The sequence below is a fragment of the Rhinatrema bivittatum genome, chromosome 1 (genome assembly GCF_901001135.1).
Source record: "Rhinatrema bivittatum chromosome 1, aRhiBiv1.1, whole genome shotgun sequence".
NCBI classification, from domain to species: Eukaryota; Metazoa; Chordata; class Amphibia; order Gymnophiona; family Rhinatrematidae; genus Rhinatrema; species Rhinatrema bivittatum.
Window position 1 is genome coordinate 19,770,033 of NC_042615.1, and position 27,647 is coordinate 19,797,679.

General features: G+C 45.3%; 1 protein-coding gene across 5 annotated transcripts in view; it reads left to right on the forward strand.

Moving 5' to 3' along the window:
- The window catches only part of LARP1B (La ribonucleoprotein domain family member 1B), a 579,846-nt gene that overhangs the window by 302,252 nt on the left and 249,947 nt on the right, over window positions 1-27,647 (forward strand). For 4 of the 5 annotated variants that reach the window (XM_029591442.1, XM_029591271.1, XM_029591184.1 and 1 more), the window contains 2 exons: window positions 633-807; window positions 2,670-2,842. In XM_029591442.1, coding sequence (XP_029447302.1) covers window positions 633-807; window positions 2,670-2,842 — 348 coding nt within the window. Of the gene's footprint in view, window positions 1-632; window positions 808-2,422; window positions 2,498-2,669; window positions 2,843-27,647 lie in introns of those variants that run through there. The other variant, XM_029591526.1, reaches the window with a different exon arrangement.

Sequence of the window (27,647 nt, forward strand, 5' to 3'; positions counted from 1 at the left end):
TTCCTGCTATGGTGAAGTGCACCTAAAACGCAAATTCTTGAACATTGTTAGCCATATCCTTGATGAGGCATAGCAAAGACAGTAGAAACAACTTGGTATAGCTTTAGCATACACTTCTCCCAGCATAACTGAGATAAGTAACTATTTTAAATTACATGTCATCTTGTTAATATATATAGCACTGTGAGTTATTCAGTTCAGAATAACTTTACTGGGGAGTTGCTTATGTTGGCATGCTTCTCCTTCTGCAGAAAGAGGTTATAATGATGGACTATGGAGATGTTCCATATATTTAATCTTTTCCCCTTTTCATTTCCTACTTAAGAGATTATAGGGAATGTTACTGAATACTTGCAGCTTTAAACTTTTACTTGAAAATTTTTCAAACAGGATTGGGGGAACGATGAAGCGAGGCTAGATAAGTGCATGAGAGTTAGTGTTGGTGATCTCCCCCAGGACCTGAATTAACTGATTTTTAACACATGCACTGTTCATTGAGATGATTTCTCAGTTATAAATGTAATTTTGAGATTGATAATTAATGACTTTAGAGCCTTATGTTTAAAAGAATAATTTGATTCATGAGATGGTAGTGGAGGCTTTTTCATTAATATAGACTTTTTCTGGCATAGGCCCTAAAGGACAGCACGGAGGTGGAAGTAGTTGACCAGAAAATAAGAAGAAAGGTTGAACCTCAGAAGTGGCCCATTCCTGGTCCTCCTCCACCTGACGTCTCTCGAACAGACTTCTCTCGTCTTGTTGACTGCCCGGAATTCATACCAGGCAAAGCCTTCAGCTCACACACTGGTATTTGCTATTGTCATTTTTAGTGGCGTGAGTAAGCACAATAAAGTTCAGTTCTTGTCCTCTGCAGTTGGATTTGAAATTATCTGCACTGTCGCTCTGAATTGTGTATTGGCTATGTCTAGAGAAACCAAGCCTAGAATATGAAATAGGTAAAAGATTTAATGAACACTCAGGTTTTATTCAGCTTTCTTTTTTTTTTTGGGGGGGGGGGGGGGGGGGGGTGAAGCAGACACTTAAATTCTGGACCCAAAACCATGAAATTCTGACACATGCATTTTTCTGAGTTGCCTTTCACAGCCCACATGGTGAGGCCTTGAAAGAGGAAAACTTTGTTTTTTCCAGGCCTTCACCAATTTTTATTTATTTATTTAGTAAAAGGTTTTTATATACTGACATTCGTATGTACGTCATGTCGGTTTACATGAAACTGTAATAACAAGGAAAGAGAAATACATGGAACTGTAATAACAAGGCGAGGGGAATACATGAGAAAAGGAGTAATAAAATAAAACAGGATTAACGGCAATTTAAGAGAAAGAATAATGTATATTAACGATAAGCATGAGACAATAATTGTGAATTCAAGAGAGAGTAATATAGTGTATTAACGATAAGCATGGTAATAAAACTGGAAAGTTATGCTGGCGACGGTAGCATCTCATGCATTCAGTGTCTTACCGGAGGTGTCAGCATTTGCAGCACCTGAAACTCCATCTGATATACAGTGGAGCACTTTATATCTGAAAAGGTTGGGTTCATTGTTCTGGATAGCAGATATCTGAGGGTAATAGAACTGCTCTCATGTAAAAAAAAAAAAAGCAAAAAAAGCAGAGAAACAATGACTTGACAAAGTGCAGTTATTTGAATATTATATTACCAGCAGTTCAGCTTGCACCTGATACACAATAGAACGTTAGTTATTCAGGTGCCATCCATGTGTATAAGAGCGGTGTGGTTTCAAATCTCGGATAACAGAGCCAGACCAAAGCTTATTTTTCCATAAAGTAACTTTGTATATAAGATGCTCTACTGTATTTGAAAAATCAGCCTTAAAAAAATCTGCAAGTCTCCTGCAAGTCCGAAAACTTCCTTGGATTATGTGAGATTTATTGCTCATACACATGAGGTAGGTGAAGCCAAAAAGCAACTGGCAGCGATATTTAGCTGTGAGCTAAAGAACAGCATTGGAAAGAGTTGTGGAGTGAATTGGGACATAAGGGATGCAACTCCAAAACCAGTTATGCATCTAGACTTTCAGAACAGTTGAAAAGAAGAAATAGGAGCCTTGCTGTGTAGGCTAAAAAGCAGAGAGAAGTCTTTAAAGGTTTAGATGTGAAAGGCTTGTACTATCTCTGAATCAGCAGCTAGCCATTATCCAGAAAATTATACCTATATGATCCTCATCCTCACTTTTATTTTCATCCACCTTTTCTGATCTCCAAGCACAGGGCTTGAACTTCTGGAGACCACAGGAAAAAAAAACTGAGATTATATACACACAGTTCAGTTTTTCTATTTGTGATATCAACCTTTTATATTTTCCTTCCATGTTTATGGAGAATTTGTGTAAAATTGATATTTTTTTCTTGGCATTTTGTCTTTTCATCATTCTTAGAAGTCTTAATCCTAAACAGGACTTCATCTGCAAATGCTGCTATTTACTTTTGATGGACATTGGAGAAAGACTTTTGTAAGTCCTCCAGAAAGGATACTTACTGTGAATTAGTTGTGCTGCCATCTTGAGTTGGCTTGTTTTTTGTTTTTATTTGTTTTTTTAACAATTCAGCTTTCAGTCCTTGATTGTAAATTGAAATAGTATAAGAGCTAAAACAGCCTAATGTCACATTGAATTTAACACACAGAGTCTGCACCAAGTTCTCCAAGAACAGGAAGTCAGCCCAGCCCAAAGAAGAGCGCTGAATTGAGTAGCCTTCAAGTCATGTCTAAAGGGCTGTCTGCTAGTTTGCCAGATTTAGACTCTGAACCGTGGATTGAAGTTAAAAAGAGACAGCGTACATCTCCAGTCAAACCAAAGGTGAGTGTGTGCTTCAGTACCAGTGCAGACATCTCTACAATTGCCAAGAATGTGCATCCTGTCTTTGGAAAGGTCATCTCTCAGCTAAGTCAGTTCTCTGTCCTTGTTCTGACTGTTTGATGTTGATAGTGATTTTTTTCTCTTAGGGTACTGCAACATTTGATTTTTAACTTTTCAACATTGGTATTTCCCTATTGTAAAATTCTCTTTTGGCTATGGCAGTAGGAGGCCCCAAAGATTAAAATGACAAGTAGACTAACCATGCTTTGGATCTCAGCAGCTGGAGACAGACAACTCTACAACATTTTTGTACCTGGTCTCTTTAGGATCATTAAAATATGAAATCTGAGAGCATTCTTAAAAGAAAACTGTACCCTTGCACTACCTAATTTTTCATAATATATATAGCAAGGATTAATTCCCTTAAGTAAAGGCACATTTTTAAGTAGCACTTCTGCAATTCCATGTTGGCTATCGTGTTTCAGCTTGTTCCACATGAAAGAATCTTAATGGTTCATGCAGTATGCGAGGTATGTGATATAGCTAACAGAGTCCAATCAGATCCAATGAGTAGGAAATCATTTGTGATTTCTTTTGCTAACATGGCTGCTCCCAGGCGTACAAGGGAATTATAAGGGAAGGGATGAAGTTCCAGCATAGCTCTCTGCTTCAACGGCAGGGGGAAAAAAAAAAACCAAAAACAAAAAACTGATGCTTCACGCATATCCTGCATAGCTTCAACGACAGGGGTGAAGAAAAAAAGGATTCGCAATCACAAAGCGAGGAGTAGCTGGCTTGTTACGGCGGTTACTACCCCAAACCAAATGTGCCTGATACTTCACTTTCAATGCATATCCAGCATGGCTCTCTGCTTCAACGGCAGGGGAGAAGAAAAAAACTGATACTTCACGCATATCCAGCATAGCTCCCGGCTTCAACGGCAGGGGAGAAGATAAACAACCAATAAGGGCTGTATAACATAATCTGGGTAAAAACAAATAAGCATGGGTGTAACTTGCTTATCGCGGCGGTTACTGCCCCTACTACCCCTAACTAATCAAGCTAGATATTTCACTTGGATGCAGCTCCATCACTGCTCTCTACATTAATGGTGGGGGTGGAAGGGGAATAGAACAAGGAGCTAAGAGAAACAGATAAGAATGAGAGAAAAAATGTGTGAGGCTTGCTGGGCAGACTGGATGGGCCATTCGGTCTTCTTCTGCCGTCATTTCTATGTTTCTATATGTTTCTATAAGTTAAAGAACTTAAAAAATGCTGACTTAAATTATTCCTGTATTGCTTAATAAAATATTCTAACTGCACACTATTTGGAGTTCTGAAATACTACATAATACAGTGTACAACTTTTCTTCTTCCCGTTTCTCTCCACACAGCTTTTAGTGATTTTGCTCTTATCCCAGGACAAGCAGGATGCTAGTCCTCACATATGGGTGACGTCATTCACGGAGCCCTAATGCGGGAAAACGTCTGGTAAAGTTTCTAGAAGCTTTTAACTGGCAGCCTGGGGCTACTGAGCATGCCCGGCATGCCATGATATTCCCTGCCACAGGGGTCTCACTTCAGTCTTCTTTTTTCCGCGCTGCTAACGACATCGCGGGTCACAGGAGCCCTGTGAGGTTTTCCTCACAACTTCACAATTTTTTGTGTAAAATTTGCCCATCGCGGGTCTCATACACTTTGTCACCGGCTGGTGACAAATACCTTAATTTTCGCTAAGAAAATTCCTATTTTCCATCGACGGATGTCGACCGAGAAAACATCAGGCTTCAAAAAGTGCCCGGCCTGCAACCGAACAATGTCCATAACGGACCCGCATACCGAATGCGTTCGGTGCCTTGGAGGAGAACATGACATCGCTGCCTGTTCAAAATGCCAAGAAATGACGGTAAAAGGCAGAAAACTCCGCCAAGAAAAAATGGCACAAATTTTCCAAATTCAACCAGGGCCTTCACCGACGACGTCCACAAAATCATCGCCGATAGGCCTCTCAAAGAAGATACTGATTAAGAAAAGACTTCCGGAGGGTTCGGGGGATGCCTCCTCTCCAACACCCTCCACATCATCAACAAGGTCGGTATCTGAACCACGTTCTAAGCATAAACACCGACGGCATCGATCGATTCCACTGCTTCCGCCGCCGGAGGAACCGATCCATAAGAAGCAAAGAATTTCCTCCGCTTCGGTGCCATCGGTTCCGGAATCGATACCATCGACATCGCAGCAAGTATCAACTCCGATTACCGACTTGACTGCTTTAATTAAACAAATAGTCACTGATGCCTTGCAGCATCAAATTCCGGCGTCATCGCCGATGCCGACCACCGTGTCGATGCCGACCACCGTGTCGATGCCGGCGGAATCGCCGATGTCTCTACCTTCGATACTGGCTTCACAGCCGATGCCGGCGACTCCACCGATAATGCCGATACTTCAGTCGATGCCGGCATATACGCCGATGCCAGCAATGACTTAATCGATTCCGCTGATGACTTCTTCGATGACAGTTCCATTCTCATTACACGCACCATCGATGCCATCGGTTCCTTCACAAATTCCGATGCCCACGATGACTCCCAGGCCAATTTCATCGATGATTCCAATATCGATGTTCACCTTCAATACTTCATCGATTCCACCTATTTCACAATTGATGTCTCTCTACACAATGGCACCGTCTAAAGCACCTGTGCCAAGAAAAACATCTTGAACTCAAAAGTCATCGGGAAAATTTAAACACTCTTCATTTACAGCTCCAGACACTTCCACTTCTGAAGCACAGTTACATAGCATCCTCACTAAGAGGTATCAAGACCTCCTGGCCTCATTGCCCATAGCACCTGGACAAGAAGAAGAGGACAGAGAACATTCACCGGATCCTCAAGATCCCTTACAAGGACCTTCAGGGGTTCCTCCACCTCAAAGGCCGGAACCTCCTCAGTATCATCTTCCTACTTCGGATACTTGTCAGACACAGAATCTGAGCATTCCTCAGAGGATTTCTTGTCTGACACTTCTCCACCTCAAGCTAAAAAGCAGTCACCTCCAGAGGACCTTTCATTTTCCTCTTTTATTCAAGAAATGTCTGAGTCCATACCCTTCCAACTCCAGGCTGAAAAGGATGAGAGGCAGCAGACGCTTGAAATTTTACAGTTTGTAGATCCTCCTAAGCACTATCTAGCCATTCCAGTGCATGAAGTGCTATTACAGCTTCAGCAGAGGATATGGGAACACCCATGCACAACCCCTGCTGTAAACAGGAGAGTAGACTCTACTTATCTCGTTCAAGCAGCCCCAGGATTTGAGAAACCTCAACTTCCTCACAATTCCCTGGTTGTAGAATCTGCTCAGAAAAAATCCCGCAGATCCAGAACTCATGCCTCAATCCCTCCAGGAAAGGACAGTAGATTTTTAGATTTAATGGGCAGAAAAATCTACCAGGGAGCCATGCTCAATTCTAAAATTGCTGCATATCAGCTCTACATGACGCAGCACCAGAGGAATCTCTGGAAACAAATTGAAGAGTTTCTACCATCTCTGCCTCAGCAACAACAGGAGGCAGCACAACAGATTGTCCAAAAGGGTTTAGATGCAGGAAAGCATGAGGTAAGGGCAGCCTATGATGCTTTCGAAACATCATCTAGAACAGCAGCATCCAGCATCAGTGCAAGAAGGTGGGCCTGGCTAAAGGCTTCAGATTTACGCCCTGAAGTCCAGGACAAATTAGTAGACCTTCCTTGTCAGGGGGATAATTTGTTTGGTACCAAAGTGCAGGATGCCGTCGCCCAGCTTCGAGAGCATTCGGAAACATTGAAACAACTCTCAACGTTACCTCATGACACTGCAACTCATACAACTCGCAGACCATCATGTAGAGAGGCTAAACGTCCCTTCTATCGACCAAAGAGATACTATCCTCCGGTCTCTAGGTCAAGACCTCCAAGGTCTCAACAAAGACCGCAACAGAGACAACAACGGTCTGCAAGGCCACAGCCACCTCCTCAAACAGGTTCAACCTCGGGCTTTTGAAATAAATTTCAGAGCACAAACCCAATTACCCAATCCCTATCCCAACTTACCAGTTGGAGGGAGAATTTCCCATTTCTACAAAGAATGGACAAAAATTACAACCAATCATTGGGTCCTGTTCATCAAGGATACCGCCTAACTTCTTATCTCTCCCTCAGGAGTTTCCACCACAAAACTCCCATCTCAATCACATACCTCAGTTACAAACAGAATTATCTGCTCTTCTGAAGGCAAAAGCTGTGGAACACGTACCACACGCTCAGAAGGGAAGAGGATTCTATTCCCGGTATTTCCTAATTCCAAAGAAAACCGGAGGCCTACGTCCCATTCTAGATCTCAGAAATCTCAACAAATTCCTACGGAAAGAAAAATTCAGGATGGTTTCGCTAGGCACCATGCTTCCACTAATACAAAAGGGAGATTGGCTTTGTGCTCTGGATCTTCAAGATGCATACACACACATTCCTATATTCCCGCCTCATCGCAAGTATCTGCGATTCACAGTAGGACATCAGCATTTCCAATATAGAGTGTTACCATTCGGCCTGGCTTCAGCTCCCAGAGTATTCACCAAATGCCTGGCAGTGATAGCGGGTCATTTGCACAAACAAGGTGTTCATGTTTTTCCTTATCTCGACGATTGGCTAATCAAAAGTCAATCACAACAAGGAGCAGTAAACTCTCTGCATTACACAATACAGTTACTTCACAAGCTGGGATTCCTCATCAATTATCAAAAATCCCACCTGAACCCTTCTTATCTACTCCAATTCATAGGAGCAGAATTAAACACAAACATTGCACACGCTTTTCTTCCAGAAGATCGTGCAATCACACTGTCCCGGTTGGCGTACTCAATTTCCATACAACAACAAGCGACAGCTCACCAGTTTCTAATCTTACTAGGCCACATGGCTTCAACGGTTCATGTCACTCCTATGGCGAGACTTGCCATGAGACTAACCCAATGGACTCTTCGATCACAATGGATCCAAGCCATTCAACCACTACATTATCAAATCCAAGTAACCCACCAACTACGCTCATCGCTACAATGGTGGACAATCAAGGACAATTTACGCAAGGGCCTACCCTTCCAAAAACCAGTCCCTCAGATAACATTAACTACAGATGCATCCACCTTGGGGTGGGGAGCTCACATAAACTCTCTTCAAACTCAAGGAACTTGGACAAAACTCGAAGCCACATATCAAATCAATTTTCTGGAACTTCGAGCTATACGTTATGCGCTGCATGCGTTCAAGGACTGCCTTTCACACAAAACTGTGCTGATCCAAACAGACAATACGGTAGCCATGTGGTACATCAACAAACAGGGAGGTACGGGCTCGTATCTCCTTTGTCAAGAAGCTGCACAAATTTGGGACTGGGCCTTGAGTCACTCAATGTTCCTACAGGCTACTTATCTAGCAGGAATTCAAAATATACTAGCAGACCGACTCAGTCGCCAGTTCCAACCACACGAGTGGTCCCTGAATCCCTCGATAGCGACCAAGATATTCCAACGTTGGGGACAACCAACAACAGACCTCTTTGCGTCGCATCTGAACCACAAAGTGGACAACTTCTGTTCCCTACACAAATAGAAGAACCAGCCAGCCAAGGACGCTTTTGCTCGCCCTTGGAACTCAGGCCTACTATATGCATATCCTCCAATACTGCTTATCACCAAGACGCTGGTGAAGCTACAACAGGACAAAGGGTCCATGATTCTCATAGCCCCATATTGGCCTCGACAAGTATGGTTTCCCACACTGCTAGACCTTTCAGTCAAGGATCCAATATGCCTGGGAGTAGCTCCCAATCTCATAACTCAGGATCAGGGTCGGTTTCGCCATCCCAACCTTCAATCCCTATCCCTGACTGCATGGATGTTGAAAGCTTAATCCTACAACCACTCAATCTTTCAACCAATGTTTCTCAAGTACTCATAGCTTCACGCAAACCTTCCACAAGAAAGAATTATTCTTTCAAATGGAAACGGTTCACTTTCTGGTGCAAGCAAAACAATATTAATCCCTTCACTTGCCCCACGATTTCTCTTCTAGTCTATTTGTACCATCTTTCAGACTCTGGTCTTCAGACTTCATCAATCAGAGTACATTTGAGCGCAATCTCAGCTTATCATAACAAGATAGGAGATGCACCTATATCCACACAACCTCTCGTCAGTAGGTTTATGAGAGGTCTAACTCACCTTAAACCACCAATTAGGACTCCAGTCACAGAATGGGATCTGAATTTGGTTTTAACAGGATTAATGCGTTCTCCTTTCGAACCCATAGATTCCTGTGATCTTAAATTTCTCACATGGAAGACTATCTTCCTAATAGCTATTTCATCAGCTAGAAGGGTTAGTGAGTTACATGCACTTGTCACGTATGAACCTTATACGAAGTTTCTCCATGACAAAGTGGTTCTCCGTACACACCCAAAATTCCTTCCTAAGGTAGTTACGGAGTTCCACTTAAATCAAACCATAGTTCTACCCACATTCTTTCCAAGGCCTCACTCTCACCAAGGAGAAAGAGCTTTACACACTTTGGACTGTAAACGTGCATTGTCTTTTTATTTGAATCGCACTACGTCCCTGAGAAAATCTAATCAACTTTTTGTCTCTTATGATCCAAATAAGCCGGGTAAAGCAGTGGGAAAGCATACTCTATCCAATTGGTTAGCAGATTGCATACAGTTTTGCTATGAAAAAGCAGGCCTTCCTCTCCAAGGGCGAGTAAAGGCGCATTCAGTAAGAGCAATGTCAACTTCAGTAGCACATTTTCGTTCAGTGCCAGTCATTGACATCTGTAAAGCAGCAACATGGAGTTCTCTTCACACCTTTGCAGCTCATTACTGTTTGGACAAGCAAGGACGACAAGATTCAGCCTATGGACAATCTGTCTTAAAGAACTTGTTTCCAGTTTAATCCCAACTCCTTCTACAACCAACCTGCTGTGATCTTTGGCTGCATCATTTCCTCAACAAAGCATCACTGCTAGCTACATGGACAATGACTCAGCCTCTAGCTTGCTAATCACCCATATGTGAGGACTAGCATCCTGCTTGTCCTGGGATAAAGCAAAATTGCTTACCTTGTAATAGGTGTTATCCTAGGACAGCAGGATGTAGTCCTCACAGAACCCACCCGCCACCCCGCGGAGTTGGGCCTCAGACTTTTATTATTTTCCTTTGCTAACGCTTATTGCTACATACCAGACTGAAGTGAGACCCCTGTGGCAGGGAATATCATGCCGGGCATGCTCAGTAGCCCCAGGCTGCCAGTTAAAAGCTTCTAGAAACTTTACCAGAAGTTTTCCCGCATTAGGGCTCCGTGAATGACGTCACCCATATGTGAGGACTACATCCTGCTGTCCTGGGATAACACCTATTACAAGGTAAGCAATTTTGCTTTTTATTGGAAACATTAACAGACCGATGCAATATTGGTGCGCATTAAATGGGTGCTCATGATTGAGCGCCTGCTCTCTTAATGCGCGACAATCCACCTCTCCTGGGCACCTGATTTATTATTTAAATAGGCTGCTGCAGTAGAAAGGAGGCACTAAGAAAAAATTGTGTGTCCCTTGTGCCTCCTTGGCATTGGGCACCCTGTCAGCGGTGCACAGCCACGAGTTTGGAAAATGGACGCTCGTTAATTGAGGGTTTGTTTTCCTAACTTGACTGCTGGCGACACTTTTTTTCTGTTCTCCTTTTTTTAGGTTCCTCCGACTTAATATCACCATGATATTAAGTCCGAGGAACTACAGAAAAGCAGTAATTTCTGCTTTTCTGTAAACTTGGGGCTCGTCATGAATTAACACCTGCTCCTAGGCGCACTATTTTATTTTTTGGCATCCGGGTGTGTTTGTGTTTGTGTGTGTGGGGGGGGTTAATAGCTAATGGCCTCATCAACATGAATTGACATGTGATGAGTGCTATTAGCTTCGCTCTTGTTTGGACATGCGCTTTGGACGCACTTAATCCCCTTATTGCATGCGGAGTTTTGGACACGCATCCAAAACGCACGTTCAAGTGGCAGTAAAGTGGTGCGCTCAGCTGAGCGCACTGTATTGCATCGGCCTATAAGTGAGCTGATGGAATGAGCCACACTCCAGAAGCACCCAGGTTTTGGTCAAGGGCATGACCAAAAAAAAAGAGGGAGATGGAGGCTTGGGGTCCACTAACCATTTCCTTAATAAACAACTAATTGAAAGTTGGGGGAGGGGATGTTTATATGGGATTCTGTAGACCGTTGTGATGGTGCACTACTAAACGACAGTATAGAAAAGATTTTAAATAAATAAATAAGTGGGATTATTTTTGGAAAGTAATCCCAATAGTTCTGCCTCTACTGCTGTAAAGCATAACTTCTAAGGCAAGTTTTCCATGTTCTCTTTTCTTCCTCATGCCTTTAAGTCCTCCAGACAGTTAATCGGCCAGGAAATACCTATCTATTTGTGGTCACTCTAGGGGCCAATGTAATAAGACCTGTGCTTAAATACATGCTGATTTTTCTGCACGGATTTCTGGGCACGTGCGACAAAAACCAGCGGAAGCGCAGGATGTAATAACGGCTATGTATGCTAATTAGATACATGCATAAAATCTACGTGCACCAAGCATATGCACCCTAATGAGTTCAGTAACGCGTGCTAATGGCCCTGTGCACGGACACCCATCTGCGTGTGAAAGTCTTTCTTTTTAAAAAAAAATGAATAAATTAGTAGTCCAGAAGTTGGTGTGAAGGTGGGTAGAGCAATATCTAACCCCTTCATGGTTGGACTCTGCTGGCAAGAGCATGAAATTCAGATCAGCGATTCTGCCTCATTGAAAAGTTGCCTTCTCTCTATTTGTTCCATATGCCACTTGGCTGACCCACAAAAGCATCAAAAGTTTGTCTCCACACTGGCACTTTCACTTACCTCCTGCCCTGACCTAGGCGCTAAAAATCCGAATTAAAAAACCCGCACTAACCAGATATCCCTGCTACTGTGGCTCCCTGCATTACCTGTAGATAGATAATCACCTCCTTTGCATGCCATTTTAGCATGCACTCGTGCAGAAAAGCTGCAGGTCTGTAAACACGCTTGTATGCACTTTTTTCCTGCATACGAAAACCTTATTACATACCCATATAGGGCTTTGTGTGGGAAAATGTGGGTACAAACGCAGGTATAGGCGCACACAAACCCGCAGCATCAGCGTATCTTATTGCATCGGCACCTTAGCTGACAGCTCATTATAGGTTCTTGCAGTTAACAAGCAGTTCTATATTCACCTGTTTTTTGACTGCTGCATTGAGCATGGATAATGCTACTATAATCTTTCCTTCTCTTTGAATTACATGGAAGGACAGCTAATGGATCAGGCTCTATAACATAACCCTTACTTGTACTTGATATGAGTTTTTAGAGGGGGAAAACTGGTATCTAGGGCATGCTACAAGAAGTTTCCACCTTGACTACATAAATCATTACTTAGCAGTATACACCCTTTGTGTATTAGCTAGAGCTGGGAGTAAAGAAGGAGAATTATATACTAGAATTATGCAGTAGCTTTTCATTTCATGACTCGTTTGGTTTCTCTGTACTTCTCATCTACCACATAGTACAGAGTACTAGTACTGTGGCTTGCTCTAGCATCATTTTCATGTTCCATTGAAGCAGGAAAGCAAGGTATGCCAACATATCTAGACAGCCATGGAAGCCAGCTTCTGCCCGTTACTGAGAAAGCTTAGCAACTGTCGCTAAAGGAATAAGACACATTATTTGGTCAGAATCTAGTCCCTAAAGTGCATAACCTCATACTTAGTGAAAACTTGTAATTGAGGTATCGCCAACACTGTAAAGTTGTATGGCAGCCTTTGAAAGCACCTCTCTTGTGTAAGTGTCTGCATTTTATTTATTTATTTATTTATTTAATTCATTTCTATGCCGGAATTAGTGATTACATCATACCGGTTTACATCCAAACTGAAGGTAGAAAGTACATCAAACAGGGACAGGGGATGGGACTGTAAGGAACAGGAGAGAAAGGTAGCCATAAGATGGCAAACAAGAGGTCAGAATAAATAGATAATAAGTTAAACAATGTAACATAACTTAACAAATAAGTTCAAAGTAAAGCTTTAATATTGTTACCTATTTCTTCTATTTCTCAATAAAAAGACCATGCTCTTGTTTATTTCACTAAACATAATTAGCACAAACATTTTTTTCATCTAGTTTAAACTGCTTAATTGTTGTATTGGTTTAGTTATAAACTGGAAAGGATAGGAAGTTGTATATGTCCAGTTATATCTAATTTAATTTAAAAGCTTATAACACTTTTCCATAAGAATAAAAAACAGAAAATTAATCTGTGATAACATAAAATGATTAACCTGCAATAAATATTCCATCCACCATACTCCTACCCGTAAAACCTCCCTGTACATTAGTATTAAAACTGCAATACTCCCATTAGCATCAGAACATAAGCACATATCTTTAAATATAATCTTATACTATATTTTTTATCAAAACAAATCAGTTCATCCGGTGTTTATAAGTAGCATTGGCTCACAAGCATCAGTGCAAAATTTATTAGTAGAATTAGATAAGATAAAGAACTCTCTACATTCAGGCTCAAGAATATTAAGCTATTTATAGATGCGACTCCTTGTTACCCACTTACTGAGAGCCAAACTAAAGGGAGAAGGTTCAAGCTTGGATATATCCTTGCAGTGTAGACAGGAATAACTTGACAGAATGGATGGGCCAATTGGTCTTTTCCTTATTTCTTTCTGCTACATCAGTCCAGAATCATTGGGTTAAGTCCCTTTTCTAGCTGACTGAGGCAGAGGACATGCCCCTTTCTTTTTTTTAAAACATTTGTGACATCACTACTACATATTTGGAGTGCAGAATGTATAAGGCCAGGATTCTCTGCCTCCAGATGATATAAGAACTATTGATGGAGCAACAGTTTTTATGAATCTTATGGGAAAGCCTATGATTTTAATTTAAATAAATTAGGCTTCTTAATCAAAATTTTCATAAATGAACTAAGATAATTCTTTATCACTGAAATATATGGATTCCAGCATTAATAAAGAAAGAAAAAAATACAGTAGAAACCAAATAAATGCAGTCCTCCAAAACCAAGCGGTAAAAGGAGTATCAAGAAGGAAAATCAAATATTACAAAAGAAACAGCTTAACATAGCTATACAGCCAGCAGTTAATTTACATTTAGCCCTAAACTAGTCAGTAGGCATTCAGGAAGAGGTTACTGGCCTTTGGGCCTCCAAAAAAGATTTCAGTTGTTCAGGCAGGAAAAAAAAAACAGCGTTCATTACTGCGCTTAATGGGGTAGATTTTCAAAAGGGTACGCGCGTACCCCCCCGAAAACCTACCCCAAACCCCCCCTGCGTGCGCCGAGCCTATTTTGCATAGGCTCGGCGGCGCGCGCAAGCCCCGGGACGCGTGTAAGTCCCGGGGCTTGTATGGAGGGGCGTGTCGGGGGAGTGCCGCGAGTGACGTGGCGTTTCGGGGGCAGGCCCGGGAGTGTGGCCACGGGGGCTTGCGCGAGGCCTCCGGACCTCGACCACGCCCCCGTGGTCGAGGTCCAGAGGCCTCAACCACGGGGGCGTGGTCGAGGCCTCCGGACCAGCCCCTGGGTCGGGTGATGGCGCGCCAGCAGCCCGCTGGCGTGCGCAGATTTACGCTTGCTTTCTGCAGGCATAAATCTGCCAACAAAGGTAGGGGGGGGTTAGATAGGGCCGGGGGGGGTGGGTAAGGGAGGGGAAGATGAGGGGAGGCGCGGAAGGAAAGTTCCAAGGCCGCTCCAATTTCGGATCTGCCTCGGAGGGAACAGGCAGCACGCGCTGGGCTCGGTGCGCGCAGGTTGCACAAATGTGCACTCCCTTGCGCGCGCCGACCCCGGATTTTATAAGATATGCGAGGCTACTTACAAACAAGCAGATATAGATAATGTATCCTTCAGTGTAAAGTTCTCATCAGGGCAAGGTCTCTTGTTTTTCCACTGAAACAGTGTTTTGGGGGCCTGTCAGACTTGTCTGCATAATTCTTTGGCTACTATGATTCATATTTGCTTCTTTCAGGGGTAAAACATGAGATATCTCCTTACATTTCCCCTTTCTTATGTGGGATGAGCCAGCAATTGAGCTTATCTCGCTTAAGCTGAACTATCAGCTACTGTGCAGGCCTCAGCTGTATGAAATGGCATGACCATCAGTGATGACATCAACATGAGGTAGGAATAATGCAACAATAGTAATAGTTATGGTACTTATAAGGAATCATAATAGTAATTATAGAATGGGTTAGTGTAAAAATGTAATGGAATAATAGTGAATAAAATTGTTATAGTGAGGAAAGGCAAAAAGTAAAATGAAGAAATAAATGGGGAATAATTACAAAAAATATATATAAGGGTGATAAGTCATAAGAGAATAATGTAGGTCCCACATAGTGCATGCTGTAGAAATATGCGGTAGGGACATCATTTCAGACTTATCTTAGTGTATGTGTGTGCAACCCTCCTTTCCCTAATCTGGAAAGTGACTAAGTGTGATCACTGATTGTCTGGTGCCTCATACAGTTCCAGAGATGGGGGCTGTGAGAGGTTTCACAAGTGCAAAGCTTTACCCTGAGACCTTCCCCATGTGTCTCTCTTTAGGTCCCTTACTCTTTTGAAGAGGGTGATTGAAAATAGAATGTGGGCTACGATCACCATGGCTAGGGCAGGTAAGGCATAAGACAGATATAGTCAGTTTGTAAAATATCTTCATCTCTGGAATCATAATTGTAATCAGCAATTTGTGCTGTGTCTTATTCTACAGACAGCTCCACATTGTGAGAGCCTTTATAGCCTAAAAGATATACTACGTTATCCCAGGACAAGCAGGATGCTAGTCCTCACATATGGGTGACATCGGTAATGGAGCCCTATTCGGAAAAACTTCTGTCAAAGTTGACTGGCACCCAGAGTGCCCACTGAGCATGCCATGATATTCCTGGCCACAGGGGTCTCCCTTCAGTCTTTTTTTTTCCGCGGAGCCGTTAGCCTCGCGGTTAAAGTGGAGTCCTGTGGTGAAATTTCACTACAATTTAAAACTTTAGAAAAAGTTAGAAAAAACTTCCCACCGCAAGGGTCTCCCTTCCTTACCACCGCGGTAAGTTTTTCTTCTTCATTTTCGTCGGTTCCGTACCATTTTTTCGCGCTAACTAACCAAACATTTACAACAGCAACTTTGGTTTCGGAGAATTCATCATACTTTGTCATGGTAATCTTACATTTCTCTTGGATGTCTGAAGATAAACCACACAGAGCTTCTGTAGTATCCTTTAAGGAAAGGCTTACTGAGAAATAACCAATGTATTTCCTTTGTTGGCATAGGCCTAAATTAGGAACTAAATATTGCTGTGTGTTATCGCTCTGATAGGCTAGAAGGGCAGAGGTGTCTACGCACAGGTATACATTGTTTGTCAAGATACCTACATAAATTGTTTCAATTGGTAAATATTCTCAGTTAAAATGAAAGGCAAATTTAAAACAAATGCAACCTCCATATTCTCACTGTCCAGATACAGAGGCATAGCATTACTCCAATGCTAAGCAATCTGGACCTGGATAGGTTCGATGTTACTTTGGGTAATTTTAGCGAAAGCATTTGTAATGACATCTGGAGAGACTAAATGGTTTGAAATCAGTCCTTTCATTAAGTTACTCATGCCGTTGTCCAGCTCTCTAAACAAGTCATTGGAGAGTGCTAGAATGGGCTGGATAAAAGTACAGCCTTCATTTAGCACAGTTTTAATGGTGGTAATGTCCTCTTGGTTATGCTTAATTGCTTGAGAATGTAGGTTAACCAAGGTGACTTTGTATTTTACCTTTAGAAGTTAACTGTTCTTGTTGGTGTCACATCTGTTTAGAGATACTTTTTATATTGTCCTGCGACTCTTTAGCCGTGTTCTGCAAATTTTTTTTTTTACAGATACTGTATTTGCAATGGACATAAATGCACCAAAGAGGGAACCTAGGGCAGAAAAGATAGCAATTAGTCCAATAAACCTTTTTGGGTCAGTCTAAGTCTTTTCTAACAGGCTGGTTCATAATTTTGTCCAGTTGGCTAAGAATGTTCTGGGTAGCATATTTCAGATGATCCCTGAACCAAGCTTTAGTTTCAGGCAAATGAATGTTAGTGAGGTTAAAATATCTCTGGATGACATGGGGTTCCAGCAACAGAGAGACTTTCTGGGTGACAATCTGGACTGCGTGATGAGGATGCCAGGGGTGTCTTACATCCCGATGCTGGAGGGAGGACCAGGCTCGATCAACTTGGCAGCTTCTGCTTCTGACACCAGCAGCACTAGGACGATTGCCCTCAGGGACTGGCTCTTCATCCGAAAAACAGAGAACTACTCTTCTGCTTTAGTGTTAATGTCAGTGTCACTGGGCACGGCATTCTGATCCACAAATTTACAAGGGTGACAAGGTCTGAGCTGGTTAATGTGGATCCATTTAAGGAAATCTTCACCATCAGGATTTGTCTTAATTTGAATAAGATATGCGACTGGTGAGACTTTATCCACAATTATAAAAGCTCCTTTCTAACGAGGCAAAAATTTGCTTTCCCTGTACGTACCAGGATCAGTCCAGACAGCTGGGTTATGCCTCCTGTCCAGCAGATGGAGTCAGAGAGAAAACTGAAAGCACCCCCTAGATATACTGGTGTGCCACCTGCGATCCCTCAGTATTATCTCTGACTCCAGCAGATTGAGAGGCATAACCTGCGGTCCTGGCCTGGTCAGTTTGTCAGTACTGGGAAACAAATTATTATAGTACGCTAGTTATACTTAGGACCGGATCAAGTGGTTTCTTCTCTCTCTTGTTGTGTTATTCTTGTTAGACTGTCTGTTTCTCTCTCTCTCTCCCTGGCAGCGCAGGAGCTTAGAGCGTGGCAGGCACAGAGGGCTTGCCCTCTTATTTTCCCCGGCTTAGAGTGTCCATGAGGCTGGGGGAGAGTTTACCGGTGGGCCGGTCACCCTCCCCCCATTTTCCAGGGTCCTAGCCCTGAAGGGGGTTTAGAAGTGGAGAGCAAAGCTGAAAAAAAAAAAAAAAGACAAAAAAGTGTTTGAGCCATTTAAGGCCTGTTGGTGACAGGCAGTGAGCTGGTTTGTTGCTTAGCCCCGGCCTGCCAGTGCCTCTACGGACATCGGAAGGGGTGGCTGGGTCACCCGGCGCAGTTCTCTGGTACAATTTACTTACCTTCTTTTTTGGCGCGCTTTTCTGGCAGCTCCTCTGCCGCTGCGATGCAGCGTTCTTCGGCCTGCACGGCCTGTGGGGGGGCGGGGGCGCGACTCTCCCGGGAGGGTCTCTGCTCCCACTGTCTTCCCGGGGGCGGGGGACCTTCCCGGGGGTCAAGCGCTGCCCGCAGCGATTCTTCTCTGCCCCCGACGCCGCGGCTTAGCACAGCTCCGAGCAGCCATCCTCCGGCCCCTCCTCCTTCGGGGAGGTGAGCGGCGGCCATCTTGGCCACGAGGCAGGCGGATCACTCGGCTGCAGAGGAGGAAACCTCTCCTCCCCCTTCCCTTCCCGACCTCAACCCGTGCCCACGGGGCGATTTGGGGGATTTCGGAGCCCCCCCTTCTCCCGGGCTCACATAAGTTGAATTAAAAAAAAAAAAAAAAGGTCGGTGCCGTTTTCGTCTGTCTGTGTGCTCCTAAAGCACAAAGCTCTACTGCAGGCAGAATCTGGTGGGGAAGCAGCAGGTCCCTCTCCCCCGAAGACTCCCAGGACAGGAGACCCCGCTGGGGGCGGGGATCTACAGAGACGCAGGCCACCCGCCCGAGGGGGGGGGGGCCGGGAGTGCGGGGGACTCAGTAGCCGCTCCGGGCCCTCCAGGGGGGGCACCAGAGTTGCATGCAGCGGACGACCTAGAGGTCTTAGAAGGGATGCCCCCAGGTGCTACATTTATTTGGGAAGGATGAGTTAAGTCCCTCATCCTCCATGTCCTGCAAGGGCGGGAGCTGCCTGCTCCACCTTCCAATGTTGCTACCTCCACGGGGGATATTGCTATGGCCAGCCTTCGGGCCCCTCGATTTTCCCTTTACATCCCAAGGTTTTCTAAATTTTTTCTAGGGAATGGGAATTACCGGAGGCTTCCCTGCGGATGAACAGGGCCATAAATTAAAAAAAAAAAAAAAAAAATTTGTATTCGTGACCCGCGGTATATTTGGATCTGTTCCAGACGCCCGCGGTGCATTCAGCGATCACGGCTGTGGTCAAACATACGGCTAGTCCGGTTACGGGGGGAATAGCCTTGCAGGATCTCCAGGACCCTAGGTTGGAGGCCTTATTGAAACGCATTTTTGACGTGGCGGCCTTGGGGGTACGAGCAGCCGCGTGCAGCAGTCTCGTCCAGAGGGCCATCCTGCGCTGGGTCCAACAGCCTTGACCGCGCAGGAGCTCCCTCCGGCTGTGGCGGAGCGGGCAAAATTGTATTGAAGCGCCGGTCGCATACGCAGCGGATATTTTATATGATTGCTGCGCACTTCAGCGAGAATTATGTCCTCTACAGTTTCAGTGCGGCAGTTGTTGTGGCTCCGTCGTTGGTCGGCAGACGCCTCCTCCAAGGCCAGGTTAGGCTCCTTCCCCTCTTAAGGGCAAGTTGTTATTCGGTGAGGAACTAGATCAGATTATTAAGGACCTGGGAGATAAATAGGTTTACAAATTCCCCGAGGACAAGCCCCATTGGTTTCGGCCCTCTGGGAATACCAGGGCTCGGTTTCTGGGTCAACGGCGTTTCCGTACGGGTATGGGTGATTTCTTCCCCAGATGCAGCAACCCACGACGTCCCAGTCCTGGTCTTCTTCCTTTCATGGTAGGCGGTCTCCGCGGGGAGGTGCCTCGCAAGTATTTCTGCCGGCAAGCCCGCTCATTGAAGACGCGCAGTCCCGCTCCTCCGTTCCTTTAACCGGAGATCGGCTGTCCCGTCTTTGGGAGGAGTGGGTCCAAATAACTTCGGATCTATGAGTGCAAGACGTGACTCGGCGAGGTTACGAGTTGGATTTTGCACGTTCACTCCGGGATCTCTTCATAACATCGCTGTGCGGGCCCCCGGAGAAGCAGCAAGCTGTACTTCAGTGGTCCCGGTCCCACCGGACGACATCAAGACAGGTCGGTATTCCATATACTTTCTGGTTCCCAAGAAGGAGGGCACCTTCAGACCGATCTTGGATCTCAAAGGGGGTGATCAAGGCCTTACGCGTGCCTCGTTTTCGGATGGAAACGCTACGGTCGGTTATTGCGGCCGTTTACAGGGGAGACTTTTGGCTTCTTGGCCCTGGCCGAGGCGTATCTTCACATCGGTATCCGAGAGCGGCATCTGAGGTACTTGTGGTTCATGGTGTTGGGACGTCATGGCCAATTTTGTGCCCTTCCATTCGGGCTGACGACCGCTCCTCAGGTATTCACCAAGGTTCTCGTAGAGGTTGCGGCCTCTCTCAGTCGGCAAGGGGTTCTAGTGCATCCCTATCTCGACGATTGCTTCCTCCGGACGAAGTCGCGAGACTCTTGCAATCGGGCGGTTCCTTGGTGGTGTGGCAACTTCAGTTGTTGGGTTGGGTGGTCAGCCTCGCGACGAGTTGACTCGAGACGACCCAACAGTTGGAATGTTTGGACGCTCGCTTCAATACCCTAAAGGGCAAGGTTGTTTCTCCCACATCAACGCATGCTCAATCATGGCTCAGGTGGGGCGCCTGATTGCCCTTCCCATTCCTACGGCTTGGGATTATTTAAAGATCATTGGTCCTTTGGAGTCTACTGCGGAGTTAGTGCAGTGGACTTTTGCGCAAATGCGGCCGTTACAAACCGCATTGCTTTCTCGTTGGGATCTCAGGTCCGAGGTTTACGGCCTGGAACTGCCCTGGCTGGACCCGGCCCACTCCAGTCCTTCCAGGTGGCTAACTCCCGGTCTTCTCCTGCAGGGTGCGGACCTGGAGCCTCCGTCTTGGATTGTGGTGACGACGGATGCCAGCCTATCGGCCTGGGGGGGGCGTTCTGTCAGGCCCGAGCAGTCCAGGGCGCGTGGACAGCGCTCCAGTCCACTTGGTCCATCAATCGCCTGGAGACCAGAGCGGTGCTTCTGGCCTTACGCCGCCTCCTCCCGATCGTCCACGACCGAGCGGTCCGGATTCTGGTGGACAATGCGACTACAGTGGCGTAAGTAAATCGACAGGGGCGGCACTTGTCGAGCATAGCGGCCACTCACATTGCCGGCGTGGACAACGGGCAGGCGGATTCTCTCAGTTGTCGGCATCTAGATCCCGGAGTATGGGAGCTGTCGGCGGAGGCGATGCACCTCATCGCCCAGCGTTGGGGGACCCCACGCTTGGATCTGATGGCGACCAGACTAAATGCGAAAGCGGTGCGTTTCTTCGGCCGAAGGCGGGAACACGGGTCAGAAGGAGTGGACACGTTGGTGCTTCCGTGGCCCCGTCAGTTTCTTCTTTACGTGTTTTCCTCCATGGCCTCTGGTCGGAAAGGTGTTGCGGCGCATAGAGTATCACCAAGGCCTGGTGATTCTTGTACCTCTGGAATGGCCGCGCCGTCCGTGGTTTGCGGTTTCGTCAACTGGCCGGTCGACGGTCCACTACGGCTGGGGCATCTTCCAAATCTTCTCCGTCAGGGCCCGGTGTTTTCGATCTGGCGGATCACTTTTGGCTGGCGGCCTGGCTTATCAGCGGAAACAGTTGAGGTAGAGAGGCTATTCAGACGCGGTTGTTTCAACTCTCCCTCAGGCGCGAAGGTCTTTGGAAGATTTCCACGTTTGGTGCGCTGCGCTACCTGTTGCGCCCCGTCATTCGTCTGTGGGTCACATTCCTTCGTTTCTGCACGATGGCCTGCAGAAGGGGTTGGCGTACAGTTCGCTCCGAGTTCAGGTTGCGGCGTTAGGTTACTTGAGAGGCAAGGTCGAGGGGTTTTCTCTTGCGAGTCACCCTGCTGTTGTGCGGTTTTGTTTTGAGAGGTGGTCGGAATTGGCGACCTCTGGTGCGTGTTCCTTGTCCTTCCTGGAACTTGAGCTTGGTACTCCGTGGCCTGTGTGCGGCACGTTTGAGCCTATCAGGATGGCTTCCTTGACGGACCTACCTCTCGAGACGGTTTTCCTAGTGGCCATCTCCTCGGTCCGTCGTGTTTCTGAGCTGCAAGCTCTTTCCTGCAGAGCACCATTCTAGCATGTTTCCACGTCGGGAGTCTCCTTACAGACCGTACCCTCCTTCTTACCTAAGGTGGTTTCTTCGTTCCATGTTAACCAGATGGTTGATTTGCCCTCTTTCTCGGAAGAGGAGCTCCGGTCGGCTCCAGGCAAAGACCTGAGGCGTTTGGACGTCCATCGGGTCCTTCTGCGTTATCTGGAGGTTATCAACGACTTTAGTAGGTCAGACCACCTGTTTGTCTTGTGGAATGGGCCCAAGAAGGGGCTTCAGGTGTCCAAGTCTATTATCGCCGCTGGTTGAAGGGCGCTATCGCGTCCACGTATATTGGTTGCGGTAAACCGGTTCCAGATGGGCTTACGGCTCATTCTTTGCGTTCTCAGGCGACTTCGTGGGCGGAAAACGTCAATTGGTCTCTAGTCAAGAGATCTGCATGGCGGCCACTTGGTAATCATGGTATACGTTTTCCCGGCATTATCGGTTGGATGTCCGTGGTCCGTCCGCTCAGTCGTTTGGGAGCAGCGTGATTCGAGCGGGACTCTCAGGGTCCCACCCCAGTTCAGGCGGCTCGGGTACATCCCAGCTGTCTGGACTGATCCTGGTACGTACAGGGAAAGGAAAATTAGGTTCTTACCTTTGCTAATTTTCGTTCCTGTAGTACCAAGGATCAGTCCAGACGCCCGCCCACGGTTCTGGGAGTCCGCTCGTCTTCTCATATTCCACGGTCCTTCCTTGGCAGATTGTGTTCGCTACGTTCGGACCAGTTTTTAAGGGTAAGTTGTAATTCCTCAGTTTGTCTTTTACACTATTTGTGTTGTATTAGTTCTACCTGGTCTTCTATGTTGTCCAGGAAGTTTCTGTTTGATCTAGTCTTTAAGTACCTACATGCCTACAAAATTACAAGGGGTACAGGAAATTTTTGAGGAAGTTGTCTGAAGTGGTCAATTACTTATTTCTGCTTTGATATCACATATACTGAGGGATCGCAGGTGGCACACCAGTATATCTAGGGGGTGCTTTCAGTTTTCTCTCTGACTCCATCTGCTGGACAGGAGGCATAACCCAGCTGTCTGGACTGATCCTTGGTACTACAGGAACGAAAATTAGCAAAGGTAAGAACCTAATTTTCCTTTCTTTGGCTTTGTTTTTACTATATAGTAAAAGACCTTGTCGCCATTTTTATATTCTTTAGAGGTAGCTTTTAAATCATAATAGGCTTTTCTTCTTCTGGCATTTGTCTCCAAATTCTTTTGAACAATGGCAGAAGTGTTTTGCAAATGTTCCCGCAGATGGATAACATATGCGCAGTTGTACTAACCAAATTATTATTGTGTTTTACTGCATCTAGTTCTGTCTTGCCTTTCATCTTGTGGAAGAGGGACTTGCTCATTAAGGAGTCCTCGCTACTGAGCATCAAGAATACCTATATGTTTTGTGTGTCTGCTAGCTGGATATACACTGAAATGGCATCTTTACTCCGGTGTATGTCGGTCAGCTTCCTGGGTTTTACCAGGTGTGTATTTTTGGCTACAGGTGGACTTACCTCCTGAGCTCCTGAGTCTGCTCGGCTCTGGTCAGTTGAAGGTGGGTTTTGGTTGAGGCAAGTCTCCATTTGATCAGTATCTAGAACAATGCTGAGTATGGTTTCCTTTTCAAGAGGATAATGTCATTATAGCCCCCTTTTTCAGACTGTTTGTACTGAAGTACTAGTAGCAAAGGATCTGCTGAACTCTGGAAATGTATTCTGAGGGTAGTCTTTCTGCTGTATGGAGCAGGAACTACAGGCCTCCTTCCCCATTTGAGCCATTCTTCCATACGGGAGAGGGCACCTGACCTGAGTCCAAATGACCTCATTTACATAATCAAGGACGGGGAAGAGTCTCATGAGGAAATCATTCCCAATTAGGAATTCTTCATCAGGGGTTTTGGTGATCAGACCTGGGTGCTTCACTTTAATCTTCCCTGTCTGATCTCAACAGGCATTCCTCCATATTTCCCTAAGACCACTTCGCATGGGACCATTCTTGGAGTGGACCTACTCTGTAAGGAAGAAGAGAGCCTGTCAAATAAGCTCTGCGTGATTAGAGTGACCTCTGAACCTATATCTAGGAGCCCCTCACAATTGAACACCTTTTGTATTCTGATAGGAATCGTGTAGTGGTGTCCTTGAGGCTTCAGTTTCCCTAAAAAATACTTATGTTTCCTGACAGAGTCCACATCCAGGGGGGGGGGGGGGGGGGGGGGCGCAGGACTCTCCTGCGGTTGGATGTCACCTGGTACTGTAGAGGTATAAGCATCTCTGGGTTTGAACAGGGAAGGCTCCTGGGCACTTATGGCAGAGACCTGCAGATTGGATAGTCATTGTATGCTAGGAGAGGACCCAGAGGTACTGGGGCATTCTTTTGGTGTGTTAGGCCCAGTGTCACTTAGATTCCTCAGACTTTTTCTGGCGGACCAGGGGCACTGTGGCTTTGGTCGATGAGCTTCTGGATAACTGTTGTCAGCTTGGCCAGCTGATTCTCCATGGGAGGTCTTTGGTTATATTTTTGCAGCTGCCCCTAGTAGCGATTTCTTTTGGGTGACTGCGAGTCTCCTGCATCCTTTTCTGGGTTAGCTGCTGTGCCTTCAGATTGCTCCTGGAGAGGAGGCGTCCAGGGCCTGTCAGACTTAGGATAACAAGACAGGGGATCATTTTGAAAGTGAATCTCTGGACTCTGACTCATGGTGGACCCTTGCTTCCTCTCCTTATCTGTCTTTTGCTCCTTAGGGATGGGCTTTCCTTTATGACAAATGGCATATAGTTTTTCTGCTTCCTCAACAGGGAGGCGCCCTTAAGTTTCCTCATAGAGATGTAATGGAGTTCACAGAGTAGAGGGAAGAGCCTCAAAATAGAGATTTTGGAGAGCGATCATGTCTGCTTTGGTGGCACAGGGCTCCCCATAAAAGAAAGTCTGCTTTAAGCGATAGCGAAAAGCTCGGGGACTTTCTTCAGAGCCACATCTTAGATTGTAGGCAGCTTGCCATGCCAAAACACTGTTAGTTTAAGTCCCAAAGTTCTTTTCAGGGCGAACTCAAATGTGTCTAAAGACAGTCTTACCTCAGTGGGGAATGCTGGCTATGTATTGTCTAGCTCCTTAACTGAAACTCCATGGGAGTAGGGCCACCTGGTCTTTTTCAAAATGGGCACCTACTACCTCAAACATTTCATGCAACATTGTTAAATGCTGCAAAATATATGAGCCAGAATTTTCTCTAAGCGGAGTGAGTAATGTGTGAAGGAGTTTAATTTGTTTAGTGAGGTTTGAAGCTCCCTCTGGTGTTGGCTGGTGGTAAGCCTGTTGGGGTGTAGGTCTTTGATACCAGTCCCCCTTCTGGGAGGATGGGAGGGGCAGCTCCTTCTCCCCGTCCCAGGCTGTATAGAGGGGGGCAGGTGTGTACGTCTCTTGCCTTTGTACTGGCAAGAGACTACAGCTGTATTTAGAAGCTAACACTTTTGCCTTGTCCCACGCCTTAAGCTTTTCCCATGGTTTTGCTAATCTCTCCCAGTCTTGGGAACAAAGCGGTCTCTTTCCACTTCTACTGATATTTAGGAAGGTGTGGGGTCAGGGGCATTTCTTGAGCTGTGTTGGGATACTCTGCTGCCTGCATGCTCTGCTTCGGAGAGACAGAGCTGTGCATGCAATAGCTATTTTTTTTTCTAATAATTGAACCATACTTTGGGACAGCTGTAATTGATACCTAGATTCGTTTAAATCAAATAATTCTTGTTTTTCTTTTTCTAAGTTTAAATTGTCTTTCTGCAGCTGACAGACGAGCTGCATTTTGTTTGCTTTGTTTGATTTAATTTTTTTCTGACTCTTGCTTTCTGAATTTTTTCTGCAATTCCTGAATTTGTTCAAAATTTGCAGGTACCTTATCTAAATGAGGGACTGTGTGCTGAGTTCCAGTAATCTGTTTTTCTAAAGCTTGTATTTTTTCTGTTAACTCAGGTTCTCTTTTGCTATTAACTTGCGATCTGCTTCTTCCCGTGCACAGTTTTCAATAATGCTAACTACTTCTGTTCTTAGCTGACTAACATCATTTTGTAATACCTGATTTGTTGCCTCTAGATGTGAGTTATCACTTTGCATTAATCCTCTTAAGAGCACAGTGGTAACATATTCAGCTAATGTCTTAAGGGTTAATTTAGATTCACTAATCAAAAATTGCAACGTGGTCAAATAACTAGTAACATTTCCTAACTGTTGATATGTTTGTTTTTAAGTTCTCACGTAACCTAGAGATCTGGAAATGAACATCTTTTTTTCAATGAAAACCTGTGTAATATTCGCTAATGCTTCGTTTTCTAGTTCTACTAAATCTACCTGTGTATCTGATGTCATTTCTGTGGATGGGCGTGGTCTTCCTATCTCAAGGAACCTCCAGACTATAAGCAAGTTTAGGGCTGCAGGGACCTGTCTGCTACAGGACACTTTCAGTTGCCCTCCCACCTTACTTCATGATCCTAAGCTCAGGGAAAAGACAATGTGTTCTCCTCAGAAATACTTTTATTTCTCAGATTTGGCAGGGTTTAGTATTTAGAAGATAACAGTAATACATGTCTAACATCCTGGCTACTAAATACCAGTTTACCCTATAAAAGGTTCTGTACCATGGATAAGTTCACACATGCCATAAACCTTAGCCTGCTTAATATATTAATACTTATGGCTAACTTACCCCTGGTCCAGACTTCAGGCGATCTCCCCTATTTACCTCTGAAGCAGGCTCCACCTAAAGAACTGGAGAATGTGGCCAGGCAAGGAGATTTGACTCTGGGACAGGTTCTGGCAGAGCTACCGGCTTTCTGGGGCTTGCTTCTGGGTTCCTCCCTTTCTGGCAGCACTGTTGGACTGCTTTCAGCTCCTCATTGCCTCAGACAGCTTACCACCGTCTCTTGTCAGGACATTTCTCTCTGGTCTCCTAGCCACACTTAGTCTTCTCCCTTGTTTGCAGGGAGTGCTGGTCTGCTTCGGACTCCCCTTTTGATCTTCCTTTCCAGGTCGCTCTCGGGGGTTCGCTCCCCCCAGGGGGTCCTTTGCTCCCAGTCTGATTTTACCCCGTCTTATACTTTCCAGTTGATAAATATGCATAAGCTCATGCATAATACTGGTTCCATTTCTTTGCTAATTTCTCTGTTCCTATGTAATTCCCCCTCCCCCAATACCTGTTTATTGTAATTTCCACCTGCCGTTCTGCTGTAAACTGATATGATGTCGCCACTAATATCGGTATAGAAAAGTTTATAAATAAATAAATAAAATAAATAATCACATGGTGGGTGGAAGGTCTTTGCCACATTGCAGGTCTTTCCCCCCTCCCCATTTCTTCAGGGGGAGAACTGCCATGTCTATTTGGCAAGCTGTTATGCCAGAATGTTTTTCTTCGACTGCTCCCCCTCCCTTTATTCCAAGGGTGGGGGTCTTTCTGACCTCTGAATTTTGACTCCTGCTTAGGGGCGTAGCTGCTTTATTGTCTTTT